Raw genomic sequence first — 21,868 nt, 5'->3', positions numbered from 1 at the left:
CCAGTGTCAGGACACCCTGGTTCAGTTCATTCCGTCCTTGGATCCAATGCCGAGTATCCATAACATGTTAATTCACAGCCTGAAGACGGCCTATTTCTTTACCCTCCTGCTACGATCGAATAATCTGGGACATCACTTACCCGGTAACTTTATGTACCGAAAACGAAGCCATCCGTTACGGGAGATTCCACTTCGCCGTGCAGGAGACAGTTAATGCTAGGAAGCCGATCAGAGCACATTCAATGTTGAAATTATCTGGGCTTTGTTTCAAAATTCGGCGTGAGCAATCAATTCTCCGAAGCAAACGATCATGTCAACAAAGTAAACTATCGCAACGTTTGCCACAAGTGGCATTATAAAATTACCAAAACAATGGAGTTTTGCTTAGAATTCAAGGATTACATGCAGATTCGCAATTCGCGGATTATTCTGATGCGAATTTTGCTAGAGAAAAAGTTTAAAAAAGTACGCGAAGAGGAATCAAGATGTGGCATCAAGAAAGAAACAACGGCTTGGGAATCGTCCACTTGGGAGACTTCCGTCGTAAGCAGCAGCGTGAAGAACGGGTCCGAGAAAAGGAACGGGACCGGGAGTAAGCAGTCGCTGAAAAGCAACGCGAGAAGGAAGCGGAGAATCGGCGAAAAAAATCGACTAGAGGTTGTCTTTGATTTTTGTCCGAGTAAGAGCTGTTCGATAACTTGTTTTTTTCTAATATTTCAGGTGCTCTAGCTGCAGCAGCGGCCGCCGAATACGAGCTTCAACTCCAACAGCAGACTGAATGGTAAATTTTAGATAAAAGACTAGGAGTCGTTCAGATTTGGGTCTCTCTCTCAGACGAAACACTCGTAATGCTGTCAGAATATAGAATGAGAGCGAGAACTCAAACGATGAGAGAACGAAAGAAAACAGCGTAAAGCGCGTCATTCTGTTAACGAATTTCACGAATAACAGTGGTGTTGAGTTTGCGTGAGAAATAATCTGAAAAATATCCAAAAATATAAGCTTCAAGTACGACAATGGCGCAGCTGGTCAAACCTACGCTTGGTAAGTTGTTGAAACCTATAAAAATAGTGAACGCAGCACCAATTCGAATAAAGATTCGGAACGAGTGCAAATTTAATGACGATGAAAGACTCGCGCTGGATGTTGGATAAATGACACCGATGAAAGACTCGGGGTGATTGATTCGATGAAAGACTCGAATTAAATGGCGTTTGATAATTTCGATGAAAGACTCGGAATAATTACATATGATTGAGTAACACCGATGAAAGACTCGGGCAGAACTTTTGATTGATTTGTTGCGTTGAATCAAGAAGTGATTGAGCGGTCATCCGATGGAAGACTCGGAATTATTAAACTTGAATTATGCCGATGAAAGACTCGGGCTGGAAATCTAATGATTCGATGAAAGACTCGGAAGAGAATTCTCCGATGAAAGACTCGGGCTTATAAACTGATGATTCGATGAAAGACTCGAACGAAATTTCTCTTATGAATTTTCCAATGAAAGACTTGGAATAATTAGTTATAAATTTTAAAATACCGTCAGGCAGAATTTTCTTATTGACTTGTTGATCAATGAATTAAGGTGATGTTTACAGGTTATCTGATGATCATAAACCGAAACGAATGAAAGACTCGGAAGAATGTTTATGTTTCGATACAAGACTCGAAACATTCGTATTTCCGATGCAAGATTCGGATGAGTGTTATTCCGATGAAAGACTCGGAGTGCTTTTGCCAACCCCGATGTAAGACTCGGATGTGAATTAGATATTCCGATGAAAGACTCGGATGAGTTTTGATAATACAATGATTGTTTTTGGTTATTCCGATGAAAGACTCGGATAAGTTCAACACTGAGATGTTGACTTAATCAGAATTTAAGAAGGATGAGAAATTATGGAAATTTGAGATTCTGAAATGAAAAGTTAATTGTTATTTGTCTGAAGATTCTGTATACTGACTGAATTTAAGTACTGAAATGATGACTCAATGAAGAATCTACCTTAAGGGTCGATGAGAATTTCGGTTGGAAGACTTTGACTTTTCCAGAATATTGAAATAAATGATTCAATGAAGAGTCTATCTGCGATTAAATACTTAGAAAACAAAAAAAAAAAGAAATTGAGGATTATTTAGAATCAAATTATGATGAAATACTCTGACGAATCAAATATTGAGATGATAACTTAATCAAAAATTTCGGAAGAAGTTCCGTGTAATTAAAACTGATTGATATCAGAAAGATTGGGACTTTCATAGGGAAAGACTCGAAAAATGTAAGATGAAAATTTATGGTTCGAAGAGCGATTTTAAAGACAGTATAATTGTTAATATTCAGAGGAAAACCCTAACCTGATTCAGAAAATTGAGATGATGACTCATTGAAGAATTTAACACTGATTTAAGACTCCGGAAATAGAAGTAGGCAGTTGTGGTTTGATGAAAGATTCGAGTAAGAAATAATTTGGTTAATATACAGGTGAAAGCTGGCTGATTTAGGATGTTGAGAGGATGACTTAATGTAGATTCTATCTCCAATGAAAGATTTGGAAAATAAAAGATGAGAATTTATAGTTCGACAAGGGATATGAATGACAGAAGTAATAAATATGGCGTTGGATATTAATATAAAAGACTCTGACTGAATCAGAATATAAAAATGATAAGTCAATGAAAAAATTCGGAATATGAAAGATGGAAATTCTATTTCCAATGAGTTAAGAATGATGATAAATGGTAAATTTTAGATAAAAGACTAGGAGTCGTTCAGATTTGGGTCTCTCTCTCAGACGAAACACTCAGAAAATAAAGGATCGATGAGAAATTCAAATGACAAAACTTTGATTAATATTTCGGTCAATATTCAGATGGAAGACTCTAACTTGTTCAGAATTTTGCGGTAACGATTCAGTGAAGAATCCTTCTCCGTTGGAAAATTCAAGAAATGATAGATGGGAATTTTTAGTGCGATGATAGAATCGAATGATTATATTATATTGATAGATATTTAATTCGGTGGAAATTTCTGACTGATACATGATACTGAAATGATGATAAATTGAACCAATTGGACGATATCGGTAGTAAAAAAACGATGAAATTTTGTGTTTTTAATTTGTTCGTTGAATATGAAAAGTGAAAAGTGGAAATATGGAAGAGTGTGAAAATGAAGAGTCGATCTCTGATAAAAGACTGAATGAATTAAAGATAAGATGATAAATTTTAAACACAAATTGATAAATGCTTTGACTGGAAGATGAGTACTCGGATTTATTCAGAATGTTTGACTCTAATGAATACCTCGGAAATGAAGTTCAGAGATTTTCGAATGCAAAAAAAAGGTTATAGAGATGAATAAATGAAGAATCCATCTCCGATTAAAGACTCGGAAAATGAAAGATACGGATTCTGATGAAAGTTACTAATGATTGCTATTAGCATTTTTTTATGGTTCACATTCATATGATAGATTGTGACTTATTCAGGATATTTCACTCCTATGAAAGGTTAAAAGAATAAAAAAAAAATTAAAATTTGTGGTTCGGAGAGATATGTGAAGTTATTATTAATCGCAGCGCACTAAATTGGACTGCGCACTCATGACTGCGACATTTGTGCGAACTTGCACATTCGTGCGACCTGTCAAATCAGTGTAAAATCTGTCGGAGTTCTACACGCTAATCTCTTTTCGGACAACCTTTGTACGGATTACTGCGACTGCAAAAACATTGCACGAAATCCAATTTTCAATGAAAGAGATAATAAATATTTCGATTAATATTCATATGGAAAACTCTAATAGAATCAAGTGATGACTCAATAAATCTAACTCCGATGAAAGACTCGGAAAGTATAAAATGAGAATTTAGTGTTTGATGAGTGATTTCGATTCTAGAAATTTATGACTGGTTCGATTTATCTTAAGATGAAAGACTCTTACTTATTCAGAATATTCAATGAATCTCCTCAGAAAACGAGTACGGGACAATAATTATATTTTGATGAACGTTACTCGATGAAAGATTCGAGATTTGCGAAAAAAAAACAATTCGAGCTGTCTCATGAAAAATTTCACGTAAGATATGAGTTGCCATAGTTGAAAAATGAAAAAGGCTCCATCAAGAAGTTTGAAGAAAAGTGGAAAAACAAATAGTTCTGTTGGAACATTTGGCTCATATTTCGTCCACAATATAGCTTGGCTAGAGTAGAGGCGAGTGGCAATGTAGTGATTACAGGTGGAAGAAAGATAAATATCCAAAAATGAGTAAAAACATGTTCGCATGTGATAATGATTAACACGCTTAAGAAAAATCGAAAGTATGTTCTTTATCGTGTACACTCGTAATGCTGTCAGAATATAGAATGAGAGCGAGAACTCAAACGATGAGAGAACGAAAGAAAACAGCGTAAAGCGCGTCATTCTGTTAACGAATTTCACGAATAACAGTGGTGTTGAGTTTGCGTGAGAAATAATCTGAAAAATATCCAAAAATATAAGCTTCAAGTACGACACCACGGAGTGCGAGTCGTGGGCCTTGGAGTGGGAACGGGATCGCAGCGAACGGGACCTCAGGTCAGTTTCCAACTCCAACGCCCAGAACGTATAGAAATTATAGCCGAGAAAATGGGCATCGCCACTCGGGAGATTTCCGTTGAAGCAGTAGCGATACCGCGACGAAGGAAAAATCATCTAGAAAATTAAACGTGACGATCGGGCCCGAAAAAATGAACGGGAACGAGTGGAAACAGCTGCAGAACAGAAGCGGAGAAACGGCGGAAAAATCGACTAGAGGTTGTCTTTTATTTTTGTGCGAGTAAGAGCTGTTCGATAACTTTTTTTTTTAACATATTTCAGGTGCTCTAGCTGCAGCAGCGGTCACCGAGTACGAACTTCATTTCAACAGCAGGCCACCTAGGGATCGCAGCGAACGGGATGTCAGTTTCCAGCTCCAACATCCAGAACGTATTCAAATTATAGCCGAGAAAATGGGCCACTCGGGAGACTTCCGTCGTAAGCAGTAGCGATACCGCGACGAAGGAAAAATCGTCCTAGGAAATCAAACGAGAAGAACGGGCTCGGGAAAAGTAACGGGAACGGGTGAAAGCAGCCGCCTAACAGAAGCGCGAGAAGGAAGCGGAAAAGCGGCCGTAAAATCGACTAGAGGTTGTCCTTTATTTTTGTGCGAATAACAGCTGTTCGATAACCTGTTTTTTTTTTTTTTGATATTTCAGGTGCTCTAGCTGCAGCAGCGGTCGCCGAGTACGAGCTTCATTTCAACAGCAGGCCACCTTGGAGCGCGAGCCGTGGGCCTTGAAGTGGGAACGGGACCTCAGTTCAGTTTCCAACTTCAACGTCCAGAACGTATAAAAAATTGTTGTTCCGAGCCCGCCGCAGGATAAGGAGGAACCCGAAAAAGGTGGCAACCGCGAAAAAAGTGGCAGCCAAGAATGCGAACCCGAACAAATAATTCCGAATTATGCAGCTTGAAGATTCCAACAAGAAAGAGGAAGATAATGAGGATAAGAAGATGCGGGACCGGGAGGAACGTCAGGTCAAATTGGAACTAAGCGAAGATAAGAATGTTGAAAATTAATTTGTCTCCAACATGTTGTTATACGGACAATGGTTTTTTTGTATTCCCAGTGTTGAAAGTTGTAAGTTCAATTACGTGACCTTGTTGTAAGCATAATAAATCATTGGAGGGGCGTTTTTATTATTTTAAATAAATTGTAATTATGAATTTAAAGATAAGACTTTTCTGGTATGCGACCTCCCCAAAATTCCGTTTTTATAGCTAACACACACACATACAAGCGACTTTTTCGTGTGCACTAATACATTTACACAAAATGTAAACAAACCAGGCATGCGTTTGTGTGCGTAAGGTGTCATTCTGAATCGGCAAAATTCATTTCTACTGTATCGGTTGGGCCATTTTCCACTAGAAAACAATGGGATGGCTATTAGGCGGCAAGTAGGAATCCTACTAATCTTTCTAGTGGTCCTACTACTCTTTTCATTAACCGGGTATCGCCCGTATATACCCTTAGGGCTGTCCCAACGGTAGGTGCAAAACACGGTTTTCGACCACGCTAAAACAGTCCGGCTGGCACCGGTGGCGTTAATCGCTGTTTTAGCACAGTTATCGATTTCAAAATTCCCAACAGTTATACGCCTTTGTTCCAAATTCATGCAAATTTGGAACAGGATTTCAAAATATACGACAGATCGATTTAGTTCACGGTGAGAAAATTTTAGCCAACAATGATTTTTTTCACACATGTTTGGGTAACATTGGGTGTGATAATAGTTACTTTTTGAGATATTATTTGAATGTTTTTTCCGCTTAAACCAGCCTATACGTAACATAAATTGAGAATAGATGTTAATAAAAACCATATCAAGTATAAATAATAGATGTCACATTATTCTCGATTTAATATAATTAAATAGAAAGCTTTTCATTTGGACTTGACGAATTAGCGAATCCAGTCAGCGTTCTAAAATTTGGAAAAGTAAACGAAAAAAAATTTTAATACTTTTTCGATGAGGTAAATTAAATATTTAATTGTTTATGTTTATTGTTTGTTCTATAATTTTTTGTTTTATTTGAGATATTGAGAGATTTTTAGTTTCGTATAGATTGCTCGGAGTTTTCGTCAATAGCAGCAAATTTTTCTGTATCCATACATAAATTTACAAAGTGAAACAAGTTTTTGTCAAACAAAAATGTCGACAAATCAAAGGAAAATTTCCTTTGACTTTGGGATAAACATTTCTCATTTCCTTTATCAATGTCAGCAATAACTTGAAAAAAAAATTGCTTTTTCATTTCATTTTAACAAAACCTTATTCCATTGATTCAAAGCAATTTGATTGAATTAATTAAAGAATTGTTTCAATTGACCTTTTTTCCTCGTTGTGTAGTCATTTTTGCTTTTAAATAAATGTAATCCTGGTAGAATAGTTGAAATCATTGTTCTGTCAAAAAGAATATTCGTAGAATTTATTTTAAGACAATTAACCGTGAAACTCAAAACCTATGCAATTTTCTAATAAAATGGGTTTTTTCTTCTCAATTATTGAGTGTCTGCAATGAAAGTGTTTCCGTTTTAAATTTGCTCCTACACCGGTGGGGAGTGGGTGTTTTAGCCGATTCTATAATTTCAAATTTTGCTTAAACTGGTATACTTAAAACCAATATTTACGCCTGAACCGTTGCAGGTGCTCTTATAGACTTCACTTCGTATTGTTGCATCTCTGTCTTGCGCTTATGGTGTTAAATATGAATGCCTTCTCGGCTCGGAAAAGAGAAATACAGTTGATAAATCATCTATGCCATAAGAGCAAGTTCACTCGTGTTGGGAAAATGTGGTAGAAATGTTGACAATTTGGAAATTTTACCATGCAAAAATGTTTTCAAGATCTTTGGCCGTTGTATTTTTTTACAACACTGTTTCTATTCCAGCCCTATGTGATAGAAATATTGCTATTTTTGCATCACAGTATGCGAAAATACAACACGTGTTGTAAAAAAACTTGGAGGCCACAGACCTTGAAAATGTTTTTGCATGGCAAAATTTTCAAAATGTCAAAATTTCTACCACTTTTTTCCAACACCAGTGAACTTGCTCTAAATGTTAGGAAAGAGTGATGTAATGAACAATTTTTGTGTAAAGATTGTACTTTTCTAAATAGCGATGCTTCGTATAGAGATATCGAAAAATAAAAGTAGAGTTTTTGCTCAATTAAAAAATGAATAGTGGAAAGGAACGACTTTTTTTAGAGGGAAGCTTACTCTAATCATATTTTTTGTTCTTTCAATGTTTTTTTTTTTCAAGAGCGAGCAAAGGCGCTATATCCAATATCTGGCTGTGTGTGTAGCATAAGCAAGCATGTGGAATAGCGGGAAAATTATCACAATCACCAGGACCAGCAGCATAGATAATAAAATTATAAACCATCTGGCCTGATGGACTTCCTTTAGCCCTTCATTCAATACCCAAATAGCATTTTAAAGTTCAGAGGAAGCCGCCATCTTGGATTTAAAAAAAGCGTCATATAGCGAAATTCTAGCTATTCTAAAAACGTCAAATTTTAGCTATTTATATTGCTCTTATAAAACCGTTAAACAACTTATTAGCCATTTATCTGAATTGACGAACGCCATGTTGGTCACAAAATCGAAGGGCACAAAATGATGTCATATTAATGGATTCACAATGTCAAGTATTTGAAAATATTTTTTTAAGCCTATTTTCATTACGTTTGCGATGTCATTATGTCATGTTTACAATGGTGGGGGGCTCTCTTACAATTTTTTTACATACATAACTCGAGAACAAATAAATCAAATGGAAACAAATTTGACATAGAAGGGTATTTAGAAATGGGACAGTTTCGAATGCGTGTATCTAAAAAACCATTGGTTTGATGGAAATATTTTCTATGGAGGAAATGAAGGGAATTTTGAATGACAAGACAAAATTTGAAAAAAAAAATTTATCGTTTTTTGTAAGAAATATTTCCACTTTATTCTTGGTATCTCCCATCATACTTCTCCCGCTCATACTTCTTAAAATCTGTACGTTAGGTGGCTGCATCCTCCTCCTTCAATTCTCGTTGCTATTTGGCCCGATACATCTTTTTTGATAGAATCTGATGGCAATTTGGTGGATTCAACTGTTTCGAAACAAAAAAAACTTGATTATTTTTGTGCTACTAAAAAGCTTTTTTACTGGGATGTTTGCCGGAAAAAAATTTGACAAAAATGAAGCAAAACCATCATGAGATTTCAATATCAGTTAGTTAAGATCGTAGGTAGCAAAATATATATACAAGAGTATTTTTTAAAGCTTTTAAAACAGCGAAAACAAAAGTTTTTGTTTTGAAAATTATTGATTATTTCCTCTGGAGCAGATACTTGGCAAATCCTTCTTTTCCAAAACAGCAGCAAATACTTGCTTCAATCTGCCACGACCAGAAACGTTATAAGATTCAACCACTGGAATTTGTTTGAAATAGGGTTTTTCATAAGTACAAAACTCAGAAATCACCTGTATCATTGCCTCGGTACCGGTTATACATCTTACGAGATCTGAAACTAGCAGAAATGTGTCGTTTGAGGTTTGGTTTTATTGACTCATAGCTAGGCAACACTTTTAGCTTATCGGAGAGAAAAATTGCAGCACATTTCAGCGATCTACACTTAGTTTTTCGTTCATTAAAAATTCTTGTATGAGACTTGATTTTCCTGATGACCCTTAACCGTATTTGCCGATCAACTGCTTCACTCCAATACTTGATTTGAACTTTGTGGACATTTTTGGCAATGTTTGCATACTTTTCCACCCCTCACACTCAGTAATTCTTTGAATAATCAACGGTTTAGTCAGCCATCAACTTAATAATGATGGGTTTTGAAGAAAACTGTGCAAAATAATTTTTTTTCTTTTTCTTTTGTATCGTAAATATCTCAAATACGCAAAAATTTTAAATTTTGACAAAAATTTTGAAAGTCCGATTACTAGTAAATGAGCTATCAGCAAAAGAAAGAGTCCCATTTCTAAAAGAACTCAGCTTTACCACTACATTTATTTTTCAAGATTATTGAGTGTGCATTTATTTATTTTTTAAATTTGGAACATGTTACAAATATTGGTGAGGAGATAGATCTATATAGTATATATTTTATGGAACCGGAAAAAAATTGTTTTTTTTTCTTTTTATTATGTTTTAAAGAATAGATTAGTTACATACTCGATAACACTTTAGCCTTAAATTATGCCAAAGTTAGAAAAAGGTTTCAGAAGAAAGTGTAAGTTACAGCTAATACTGAAGTGAACAATTTGTGACGATATTCCAACATAATTTCAATTGAAATTTGATTCAAGTTTATTAGTTATCCTAAAGCTTGAGTTATAAGTTTTTTTTAAAGAAATTTTCAAAGATTTTAAGCCGCAGGCTGGTTCGCCTCTGAAAAAAAGTTTATTAATTAATGAGGGTCAATAAACCGCAGTTGTCTCCAAAATATCTATATGAGGTCTCAAAAAGATGTGCTTCCAATTTGATTTTGCATTAATAATAACACAAATCGTTTATCCATATTTAAAGTCGGATAGAAAATCAACGCTCATCTACAAAAAACCTAGGATTTATTAAATTGCAATAAATTCAAAAATCATATGTTATACTCGAAAATCTTAAATTTTAAAAAGCAGTTTGAAAAAAGCTGTTGATAAATTTGAAAATTTAATTTTTCTTAGAATACACCGTTATTACTGAGCTCTTGTGAATTTGATATAGCGCTGCCAGTTAGTTTTAGAGCTGATTCTAGAGAAATTATATAGCTATCGCGTTTTTTATATTTATTGCCAAACTAAGATTTTTTCACGTGTATTTTCACGGGAAGTGTAAACCAGGATGTTGCAAATTTTCAGAGATGCCGATTTTTCCCTTGAAATTGTTCAAAAAAAGACACCATGGAAACTTCGACACTGAGGATCTGAAAAATAGGTTTTGAGGGACCACATCATTTGCCAAAATGATTTCCATGCCGCAAAACAAATCTTCACATACCCAGCACATTCTTTTCTCTATCGACTACAAGGACTTTGCCAGCATTGTTATTGGTTCATTTGAAAGTAGAGGAAACGCAAAACTGTACAGTGAGATTGTATAGCTTTTTTTTCTCCCCCCAGAATTCTTTCATTTAGTTCATTGTGCAATATTGATTATCTAATAGCCGATAGCGCCTTTTACAATTTTAATCTTTGCGTTGGAAAAGAAATTATGAATAACGACGTATGCAGCTTTACGGGATCACCTTGAGGATGTTCAGTATGGTTGAATCGAGTGAACTTATTACTTACATCAATATCACCGGTGAAAGAAGTGTGGATGGAATTCTAACTGATCAATTTAAGCTAGATGTTTTTACAGTTTATGGTCGCCCTGGGCTGATTGTTTTTCAGAAGTACTGACTTACTTCCATATGAGTCAGAAGGAGAGACATTAACACATTAAGGACCGCGCAAAAATCTAAGCTCAGAAACACAAACATTCAGCCTTCTACATCTCAGAAATCATTTCAACAAATTCCAAAATATAGCTTCTTTGAGTGACGGCAGGTGTTGTGTTTAATTTTGTCGAATAAATTTAAATAAAAGAATATAGATCATTTGAATTATGATTCTAAGTGTAGAACACATGCGACGAGCGAGAAATCTCGTATTTGGTCCGCCATGTGTTAATAATCATTTTCTGGAATAATTTACCAACTTTCAAAAGAGATGGCTTGACATTCTGAAGAGTTGACTGACTTTCTGAATAGCAAAGAGACTTTTGAAAGAACTAACTTAAACAAAAACTGATTGACTTTCTGAAGACCTGAGTGGTTTCTGGAATGGTTGAAGAACTATAGGCAGCTTATTTTCTTCTGAATAGGCTTACAGAACTCCTGCCCAACTACAAATAGAACAGTTTGAATTTCATAAGGGCTGACAGGATTTTTGAAGAACGGACTTTAGGAAAAGCTTACTTACTTCCAGAAGATCTGACTTAGTTTCAAAACATCTGACTTGCATTAAGAATGGCTAACTGTGTCTCAGTAGAAAACATACTGATTGACTTCAAAGAGGAAATAGCTGAAAGTTTAAATTGCAGTTAAAATTATCAGACGACTTCATAATTCGTTACAAAACAGTGATACGCGTTGGTTTTTTTCTTCTCCTCTATCCATAACCCAACTCGTTTGATCTTGGCGCTCGCAGAAAACGTGATCCAATTTCATCAATTCACACCGGATGACCGCACCGGCCGGAGTCGGAGCCAGGTTCGTTTCGATATTTGCCTTAGTAATTTGCCCATCGACTTCACAGGGTCCCGTGAAGCCCGTGTTGCTCGTCGAACCAACGACGTTAAAGAATTTGCAATAATCGTTATCAAATCTGTATCGCTTCATGTCCATTATTGGTCTCTGGGTGAAGCACAGCAAACAGCAAACATAAAAAAAAAGACGACGACGATTGATGACTTTTCCTATCTAATTCGATTGTCAATAGAATTGTGGCAGATTGTAGGTTAGAAGAGGGGCACCCAAAAGTCGAAAATACGAAAAGCTTCCGAACGGTCGTAAGTGATGCCAAAAGTTTAGATAGATTTTTTTTAAATATTTCAAAACATAATTTAATAGATTAAACTAAAATCTGCCTAGTGTCCTTATACAATGAACTATAAATATAATAAAATCAACAAAGGATGTCTGATTGAATCAACTATAAATATGGTAGAATTAACTAACAGTCTCCTTTAGGGATTTTAGAAATGGAAAACCAATGCAATCAAAAAGGAGCATTTGAGACTTGGGTGTCACCTGGAGGCCGCACTGTTTACCGTTCATATCCGCACATGTGCCCCTCGTCGGCCTTCGGCCATCATCATCATCACCATCGTATATTTAGTATCGATAGGAACGGAACTGAAGTGTTGAATTCGCACCACACTAATTAGATAGCGGTGATTAGGAGTGGAGTAGGTGTACTTGAAATGGCAACACCTTCTTCATGCTGCTGCTGCGGCTGCTATTGGGATGTGATGTGAGAAGTTAGTCGAGAGCTCGTCTAGTTCTAGCTTCAGGCTGCTCCGGGTGTCCGGCTTCCGAAAAAACGGGAGGAAACGTTCCGTAGTTTGTTACGCATATTCACGCGATAACCTTCCGCGATTGTGAGGCTCTCCTTTGCTCGGAGATGAACACGCTGTCTCGTGATTTGTTTAATTTCGAATGATACTTCTGATTTGATTTGTTTTTTTTTTCATCCGCCAACGCTGGACTTATCAAAGGTGATTTCCGGATGATAGCCTGAGGTTCGTTTGACGTCATCATTTCTGATTTAGATAACGCCCGGAGAATGCCGCCAAGTTTGCTAGCGAATCTCGAGATTTGAATAACAAATTGGCTTCGGTTTTCGATGAGCTCGTTGACATCTCACGTGGAAGTGCATCTAACCAAATGTGTTTATTACTTTTCGATATCGGGTGGAAACATTCGAATGTTCTAACGGATTGAATGTCTTCTGCTAACATTTTATAATTTATTTTTTAATACAAAGCAGAAGCTAGAAGCTAGCGGGTGTGTTTACAATTCTCGATAGTGAAGTAGATTCAAGTGGATGAGCGCCGTGCTTCACCCTTTTCAGTACGGATTGAAAATCACCTCAGATTAGTAACGGTTGGATCAGTTTCCCTGTAATAATCCCCGTAATTACTTGATTGTATCAATTGTACTGCTATAAGTAATAAGCATATCGAATTATATCAACAGCTCCTAACTCAGGTTTCCTCTCCTCTTCTACTCAACAGGTGTAATTCCAGCGACAACGATGGCCATTAGCCAGTGCCCCCCTTGAATGGCAATGTTATTCAGCTGGGTTGTGTTTAAGTGTATTTATGTTTGAAAAGTTGTTCAGTGATATTGTTGAAAAAAAAAAAGTGATAGCTAAAAGTGTCCTTGTGGTGTGTGTATCAATACATATAGTAGTACGTAAGAATCAAATCCTAGTCCAAGCAAAATGCTTAATGGCCGGAAGTTCGGAACGGCCGGGGTCGGGGACATGAAGCTGCTCACAGTTCCCACCAAAATCATTCCCACCCGGCAGCAGCAAAATGCCAACGGCCAAACTCGGGAACTGGAGACGGACGACGAGGAGCATGGCCTCGGTTATACCCACACTTTGGTAAGTTTGATTTTTTCTGTAAATTTGAATGTTACGTAAATTTTTGTGAGAGACTAACCTATTGGGACATTAACCTAAGATAGTTTTTTTTTAAACGAACATCTTAATGAAACTTGATGTTTCCTCGAAGAGATTCCTTTTTTCTTAACTCTAAGCCTACATCTTTCGAGAAAATGATGGCTAGCATCTTACAAAAGCTAAAACCACAAACCCACAGAAAATTTACTATGTATGCCGTGATCAGGATTCGATCTCATGTCCGTTGGCTTAGAAGACTTGAAGGCTCTCCTCTACGCCACGTCTAATTATGCTACACCATGAGAAAGTTTATTTGTTTATTTTTTTTTTTTTTAAATCTGAATCTACATGCTCTCATATCCACTTGACTGATGTTTTCCAAAAACAATGACAAAAAATGGCAAAAATGACAAAAATGACACAAATGATAAAAATGACAAAAATGACAAAAATGACAAAAATGACAAAAATGACAAAAATGACAAAAATGACAAAAATGACAAAAATGACAAAAATGACAAAAATGACAAAAATGACAAAAATGACAAAAATGACAAAAATGACAAAAATGACAAAAATGACAAAAATGACAAAAATGACAAAAATGACAAAAATGACAAAAATGACAAAAATGACAAAAATGACAAAAATGACAAAAATGACAAAAATGACAAAAATGACAAAAATGACAAAAATGACAAAAATGACAAAAATGACAAAAATGACAAAAATGACAAAAATGACAAAAATGACAAAAATGACAAAAATGACAAAAATGACAAAAATGACAAAAATGACAAAAATGACAAAAATGACAAAAATGACAAAAATGACAAAAATGACAAAAATGACAAAAATGACAAAAATGACAAAAATGACAAAAATGACAAAAATGACAAAAATGATAAAAACGACAAAAATGACAAAAATGACAAAAATGACAAAAATGACAAAAATGACAAAAATGACAAAAATGACAAAAATGACAAAAATGACAAAAATGACAAAAATGACAAAAATGACAAAAATGACAAAAATGACAAAAATGACAAAAATGACAAAAATGACAAAAATGACAAAAATGACAAAAATGAAAAAAATGACAAATATGACAAAAATGACAAATATGACAAAAATGACAAAAATGACTAAAATGACAAAAATGACAAAAATGACAAAAATGACAAAAATGACAAAAATGACAAAAATGACAAAAATGACAAAAATGACAAAAATGACAAAAATGACAAAAATGACAAAAATGACAAAAATGACAAAAATGACAAAATTGACAAAAATGACAAAAATGACAAAAATGACAAAAATAACAAAAATGACAAAAATGACAAAAATGACAAAAATGACAAAAATGACAAAAATGACAAAAATGACAAAAATGACAAAAATGACAAAAATGACAAAAATGACAAAAATGACAAAAATGACAAAAATGACAAAAATGACAAAAATGACAAAAATGACAAAAATGACAAAAATGACAAAAATGACAAAAATTCCTAATTTGCAAAAATTACAAAAATGACAAAAATTACGAAAATTGCAAAAATTACAAAAATTACAAAAATGAAAAAAATTTCATAAATGACAAATATTACAAAACTTAAAAAAATACAAAAATGAAAAAAATGATAAAAGTGACAAAAATGACAAAAATGAAAAAAATGACAAAAATGACAAAAATGACAAAAATGACAAAAATGACAAAAATGACAAAAATGACAAAAATGACAAAAATGACAAAAATGACAAAAATGACAAAAATGACAAAAATGACAAAAATGACAAAAATGACAAAAATGACAAAAATGACAAAAATGACAAAAATGACAAAAATGACAAAAATGACAAAAATGACAAAAATGACAAAAATGACAAAAATGACAAAAATGACAAAAATGACAAAAATGACAAAAATGACAATAATGACAATAATGACAAAAATGACAAAAATGACAAAAATGACAAAAATGACAAAAATGACAAAAATGACAAAAATGACAAAAATGACAAAAATGACAAAAATGACAAAAATGACAAAAATGACAAAAATGACAAAAATGACAAAAATGACAAAAATGACAAAAATGACAAAAATGACAAAAATGACAAAAATGACGAAAAGGAAACAAAACGAAAACGAAACGAAAACGAAACGAAAACGAAACGAAAACGAAACGAAAACGAAACGAAAACGAAACGAAAACGAAACGAAAACGAAACGAAAACGAAACGAAAACGAAACGAAACGAAAACGAAACGAAAACGAAACGAAAACGAAACGAAAACGAAACGAAAACGAAACGAAAACGAAACGAAAACGAAACGAAAACGAAACGAAAACGAAACGAAAACGAAACGAAAACGAAACGAAAACGAAACGAAAACGAAACGAAAACGAAACGAAAACGAAACGAAAACGAAACGAAAACGAAACGAAAACGAAACGAAAACGAAACGAAAACGAAACGAAAACGAAACGAAAACGAAACGAAAACGAAACGAAAACGAAACGAAAACGAAACGAAAACGAAACGAAAACGAAACGAAAACGAAACGAAAACGAAACGAAAACGAAACGAAAACGAAACGAAAACGAAACGAAAACGAAACGAAAACGAAACGAAAACGAAACGAAAACGAAACGAAAACGAAACGAAAACGTCAATGTTGTCATTTTTGTTATTTTGTCATTTTTGTCATTTTTGTCATTTTTGTCATTTTTGGCATTTTTGTAATTTTTGTCATTTTTGTCATTTTTGTCATTTTTGTCATTTTTGTCATTTTTGTCATTTTTGTCATTTTTGTCATTTTTGTCATTTTTGTCATTTTTGTCATTTTTGTCATTTTTGTCATTATTGCCATTTTTGTCATTTTGGTCATTTTGGTCATTTTGGTCATTTTGGTCATTTTGGTCATTTTGGTCATTTTGGTCATTTTGGTCATTTTGGTCATTTTGGTCATTTCTGTCATTTTTGTCATTTTTGTCATTTTTGTCATTTTTGTCATTTTTGTCATTTTTGTCATTTTTGTCATTTTTGTCATTTTTGTCATTTTTGTCATTTTTGTCATTTTTGTCATTTTTGTCATTTTTGTCATTTTTGTCATTTTTGTCATTTTTGTCATTTTTGTCATTTTTGTCATTTTTGTTATTTTTGTCATTTTTGTCATTTTTGTCATTTTTGTCATTTTTGTCATTTTTGTCATTTTTGTCAATTTTGTCATTTTTGTCATTTTTGTCATTTTTGTCATTTTTGTCATTTTTGTCATTTTTGTCATTTTTGTCATTTTTGTCATTTTTGTCATTTTTGTCATTTTTGTCATTTTTGTCATTTTTGTCATTTTTGTCATTTTTGTCATTTTTGTCATTTTTGTCATTTTTGTCATTTTTGTTATTTTTGTGTCACAAAAATGACACAAAATTGACTCAAAAATAATTCAAAAATGACCCGAAAATAATTTAAAAATGATCCTATATTTATGTTATTATCCAAATTTGACCAAATTTGATCAAATATTGACACAAAAATGTCACAAAAATTACAAAAAATGGCTAAAATGATAAAAATGGCAAAAAATTGGCACAATAATCACACAAAAATGTCTTGAATTGTCACGAAAACGACTCAAAAATCACATGAAAATGACAAAATTGACACAAAATTTAGTCAAAATCGATTCTAAAATAACACAAAAATACCACGTAAATGTCAAAACATGTCACAAAAAAGACACAAAAATGACAAAGAGACACAAAAATGATACAAAAATAATCCAAAAATGTCACAAAAGTGTCACGAAAATGTCACAAGAATGTTTCAAAATGACACAGAAATGAAGATTATTATAAACTTGACAAAAAATTGGCTCGAAATGACACAGAAATTACATCAAAATGATATCAAATTATTATAATTATTATTTACTTAGTATTCCGTCTTAAGACATAACTTGACGAACATAATTCCTAAAATTCACTCGGTCCATGGCAACCGTTCTCCAATTCCTCGGGCACCCCACGTTCGCCAGATCACGCTCCACTTGGTCTAACCACCTCGCTCGTTGCGCCCCCGCTCGTCTTGTTCCTACCGGATTCGTGGCGAACACCTGTTTTGCAGGACAGTCATCCGGCATTCTCGCAACATGTCCCGCCCAGCGTATCCGGCCAGCCTTCACCACCTTCTGGATACTGGGTTCGCCGTAGAGTCGCGCGAGCTCGTGGTTCATCCTTCGCCTCCACACTCCGTTCTCCTGTACGCAGGTCCTCCTCGAGCAATATCCATGTCTCGTGCCCGTAGAGAACAACCGGTCTAATAAGCGTCATATACAGGTTACACTTCGTGCGAGGGCAAAGTCTTCTCGACCGCAGTTGCTTGTGGAGTCCATAGTAGGCACGACTTCCGCTGATAATTCGCCTCCGGATCCCACGGCTGGTGTCATTGTCTGCCGTCACCAGTGAGCCGAGATAGACAAAGTCTTCGACTATCTCCAGCTCGTCGCCGTCGATCGTGACCTTGTTATTACTGGACAAGCGGGTTCGGTCGGTCTCGGATCCGCAGGCCAGCATGTACTTCGTCTTGGACGTATTAATCATCAACCCAATCCTTCCTGCTTCGCGTTTCAGTTTGCGGTAGATCTCCTCCACCGCCGCAGATGATCTGCCGACTATATCGATGTCATCGGCAAAGCAGATAAGTTGACTGGATCTGTTGAAAATCGTGCCCCGCATTTCGCCCACCGCTCGTCGAATAACACCTTCTAGCGCCACGTTGAACATCATGCAGGATAGACCATCACCTTGTCGAAGCCCCCTGCGAGATTCGAATGAACTCGACAATTCACCCGAAATCCGCACACAGCACTGCGTTCCATCCATCGTCGCCTTGATCAGTCTGATCAGCTTCCCGGAAAAGCCGTTCTCGTCCATGATTTTCCATAGCTCGTTACGGTCGATCGTGTCGTATGCGGCTTTGAAGTCGATGAATAGATGGTGCGTAGGCACTTGGTGTTCGCGGCATTTTTGGAGGATTTGCCGTAATGTGAATATCTGGTCCGTCGTAGACCGTCCCTCCATAAAGCCGGCCTGATGACTTCCCACGAATCTGTTTGCTTGTGGCGTTAGGCGGCGGAGTAGGATTCGGGACAACACTTTGTAGGTGGCATTGAGGACAGTGATCGCTCGGTAGTTCTCACAGTCCAATTTGTCGCCCTTCTTGTAGATGGGGCATATTACCCCCTCCTTCCACTCCTCCGGTAGCTGTTCTATGTCCCAGATCCGGATTATCAACCGGTGTAGGCAATCGGCCAACCTGTCCGGGCCCATTTTGATGAGTTCAGCTGCGATGCCATCCTTCCCAGCCGACTTGTTTCTATTCAGCTGGCGAATGGCTTCCTTAACTTCACTCATCGTTGGGAGTGGCTCGTCTTCGTCGTTGGCTACGCCGGAGATGTACCTTCCCCCACCGTCTTGATCTCCTGCATGTGCGCCGTTCAGGTGTTCATCGAAGTGCTGCTTCCACCTTTTCATCACCTCACGATTGTCCGTCAGGATACCCCCGTCCTTATCCCGGCACATTTCGGCTTGCGGCACGAAGCCTTTGCGGAATGCGTTGAGTTTCTGATAGAACTTTCGTGTTTCTTGGGAACGATGCAGCTGCTCCAGCTCCTCGAGCTCCTCCTCCTCCAGGCGGCGCTTTTTCTCCTGGAAAAGTCGGACTCGCTGCCTCTCCCGCTGTCGGTGATTTTCCACATTTCGACGGGTGCCTCTCTGCACTACTGCCGCCCGCGCGGCATTCTCTTCGTCCATCACCCTCCTACACTCCTCGTCGAACCAGTCGTTCCGTCGAGTTCGCTCCACATAACCGATGACGTTCTCCGCAGCACTGTTAATGGCTGTCTTGATGGTATCCCAAAAGTCCTCGAGAGGGGCTTCGTCAAGCTCGCCCTCTGCCGGCAGCGCTGCTTCGACCGATTGCGCGTAGTCTGCCGCAACCTCAGGTTGCTTCAGGCGTGCGATATTTAACCGAGGCGCATCTTCACCATCACCAGATAGTGGTCTGACTCGATGTTGGCGCCTCGACAGGATCTGACGTCGATGATGTCCGAGAAGTGCCGGCTGTCAAGCAAAACGTGGTCGATCTGTGATTGCGTTTGGTACGGTGATCTCCAGGTGTACTTGTGTGGGAGGCGGTGCTGGAAAAAGGTACTACGTACGGCCATTCGTTTGGAGGCGGCGAAATCGATTAGTCTAAGGCCGTTTTCGTTGGTCAGCTGGTGCGCGCTGAACCTTCCAATTGTCGGTTTGAATTCCTCCTCCTGGCCGACCTGAGCATTGAAATCCCCGATGACGATCTTGATATCATGTTTTGGGCAACGGTCGTATTCACGCTCCAGCTGCGCGTAGAATTCGTCTTTGTCGTCACCGGTACTTCCGAGGTGAGGGCTGTGCACGTTGATGATGCTGATGTTGAAGAACCGGCCCTTGATTCTCAACCGGCACATTCGTGAGTTGATCGGCCACCACCCGATCACGCGCTTTTGCATCTTTCCCATCACTATAAAAGCTGTTCCAAGCTCGTGTGTGTTGCCGCAGCTCTGGTAGATGGCACGACCATCTGGGTACGTTCGTACCGTGGAGCCCTTCCAGCATACCTCCTGCAGCGCTACGATGTCGAATTTGCGGCTCTTCAATTCGTTGGAGAGCACGTGGGTACTGCCCACAAAATTTAGAGATCGGCAGTTTCATGTTCCAAGTTTCCAATCGCTAGTCCCTTTTCGTCGCGTGGGTCTTTGCCGATTTCCATCCGAAATTTGTTGTTCGTTGTTCGTTGCTTATGTTTTTTGTAGTCACAGCCTCGCAAGGCCCGCAGCTAACCCCACTATCTCGCAGGAGGACCGTCGTGATGTTGCTGTTTTGGGTCCCGAACACCACCAGGACGCTGTTGCACTCCGCACGCCGCCCCTGACATGGAGAACAGACGCGTACGAAGCCCCCTAACTCAGTCTGCATGCGACCAAAGCATCCACCGGGGTTGGGTACCCGATCTCCGCTAAGGTTGCTCGCACCCCAGCTAGCACCACGGGGAGGTAGAGAATCGGAGTTGCAGACAAGAGGTGATATGACCACTACCCGAAGGTTGGGTGTATGGGGTCTCGAGTTGCACATTGTCTACTTCGCTTATTATAATTACTGATCCTAAAATGATCCAAAAATAATCCAAAAATAATCCAAAAATGACACAAAAATATCAAGAAAGTTACAAAAATGCATCGAAAATAAAACGAAAATAACACAAAAATTTCCAAGATCCAAATTTTTTTTTTATATTGATGCAAAAATGACCCAAATTTATCCAAAAATAACACAAAATTCACGAAAATAACAAAAATTACACAAAATTGACAATAACAATAAAAATGGTAGAAAATTGGCATAAAATTAATCCAAATATGATCTAAAAATTGAACTAAAAATGAACGAAAAATAACACAAAAATGTCCAAAAATAGCCAAAAAATGATCCTAAAATGACACCAAAGTGTCATTTTCAAAAGTGAAAATTTCACGAAAATGTTACAAAAATGACACAAAAATAACAATATTGATAAAAATGAACAAAAATTGGTACAAAAATAACACAAAAATAATCCAAATATGATCCCAAAATGAACCAAAAATGATTCAAAAATAACACAAAAATGTCACAAAATGACACAAAAAAGAAAAAAATTACACAAAAATGGTAAAAAATGGCAAAAAATTAGCAGAAAAATAATCCAAATATGATTCAAAAATGAACCAAAAATAACCCAAAAATGTCACGAAATGAAACAAAAATGATCCAAAAATGATCCAAAAATGACCAAAAAATGATCCAAAAAAGACACAAAAGTGTCATTTTAAAAAGTTAAAATGTCACGAAAATGATACCAAAATTACACAAAAATGACAATATTGACAGAAATGACAAAAAATTTGCACAAAAATGACACAAAATGACAAAAAAAATATATAAAAATGACACCAAAATGTCACAAAAATTATCCAGAAATGATAAACAATTTTTATTATTATTGAATACCATAAACCA

General features: G+C 36.5%; 2 protein-coding genes across 15 annotated transcripts in view; one reads left to right on the top strand and one right to left on the bottom strand.

The window, feature by feature from the left end:
* LOC129744513 (alpha-1,6-mannosyl-glycoprotein 2-beta-N-acetylglucosaminyltransferase) overlaps positions 1–21,868 on the bottom strand; it is a 519,113-nt gene that overhangs the window by 347,707 nt on the left and 149,538 nt on the right. The gene's annotated exons all lie outside the window — the stretch shown is intronic.
* The window catches only part of LOC129744429 (chloride channel protein 2-like), a 230,955-nt gene that overhangs the window by 95,085 nt on the left and 114,002 nt on the right, over positions 1–21,868 (top strand). For 2 of the 5 annotated variants that reach the window (XM_055737010.1, XM_055737027.1), the window contains exon 2: positions 13,370–13,743. In XM_055737010.1, the coding sequence (XP_055592985.1) occupies positions 13,579–13,743 (165 nt within the window). In that variant the 5' untranslated portion in view covers positions 13,370–13,578. Of the gene's footprint in view, positions 1–12,639; positions 12,875–13,237; positions 13,256–13,369; positions 13,744–21,868 lie in introns of those variants that run through there. The other 3 variants (XM_055737017.1, XM_055737034.1, XM_055737062.1) reach the window with 3 other exon arrangements.

Source organism: Uranotaenia lowii, chromosome 1 (genome assembly GCF_029784155.1).
Source record: "Uranotaenia lowii strain MFRU-FL chromosome 1, ASM2978415v1, whole genome shotgun sequence".
Classification (NCBI taxonomy): Eukaryota; Metazoa; Arthropoda; class Insecta; order Diptera; family Culicidae; genus Uranotaenia; species Uranotaenia lowii.
This window is presented reverse-complemented; position numbering and strand designations above follow the sequence as displayed.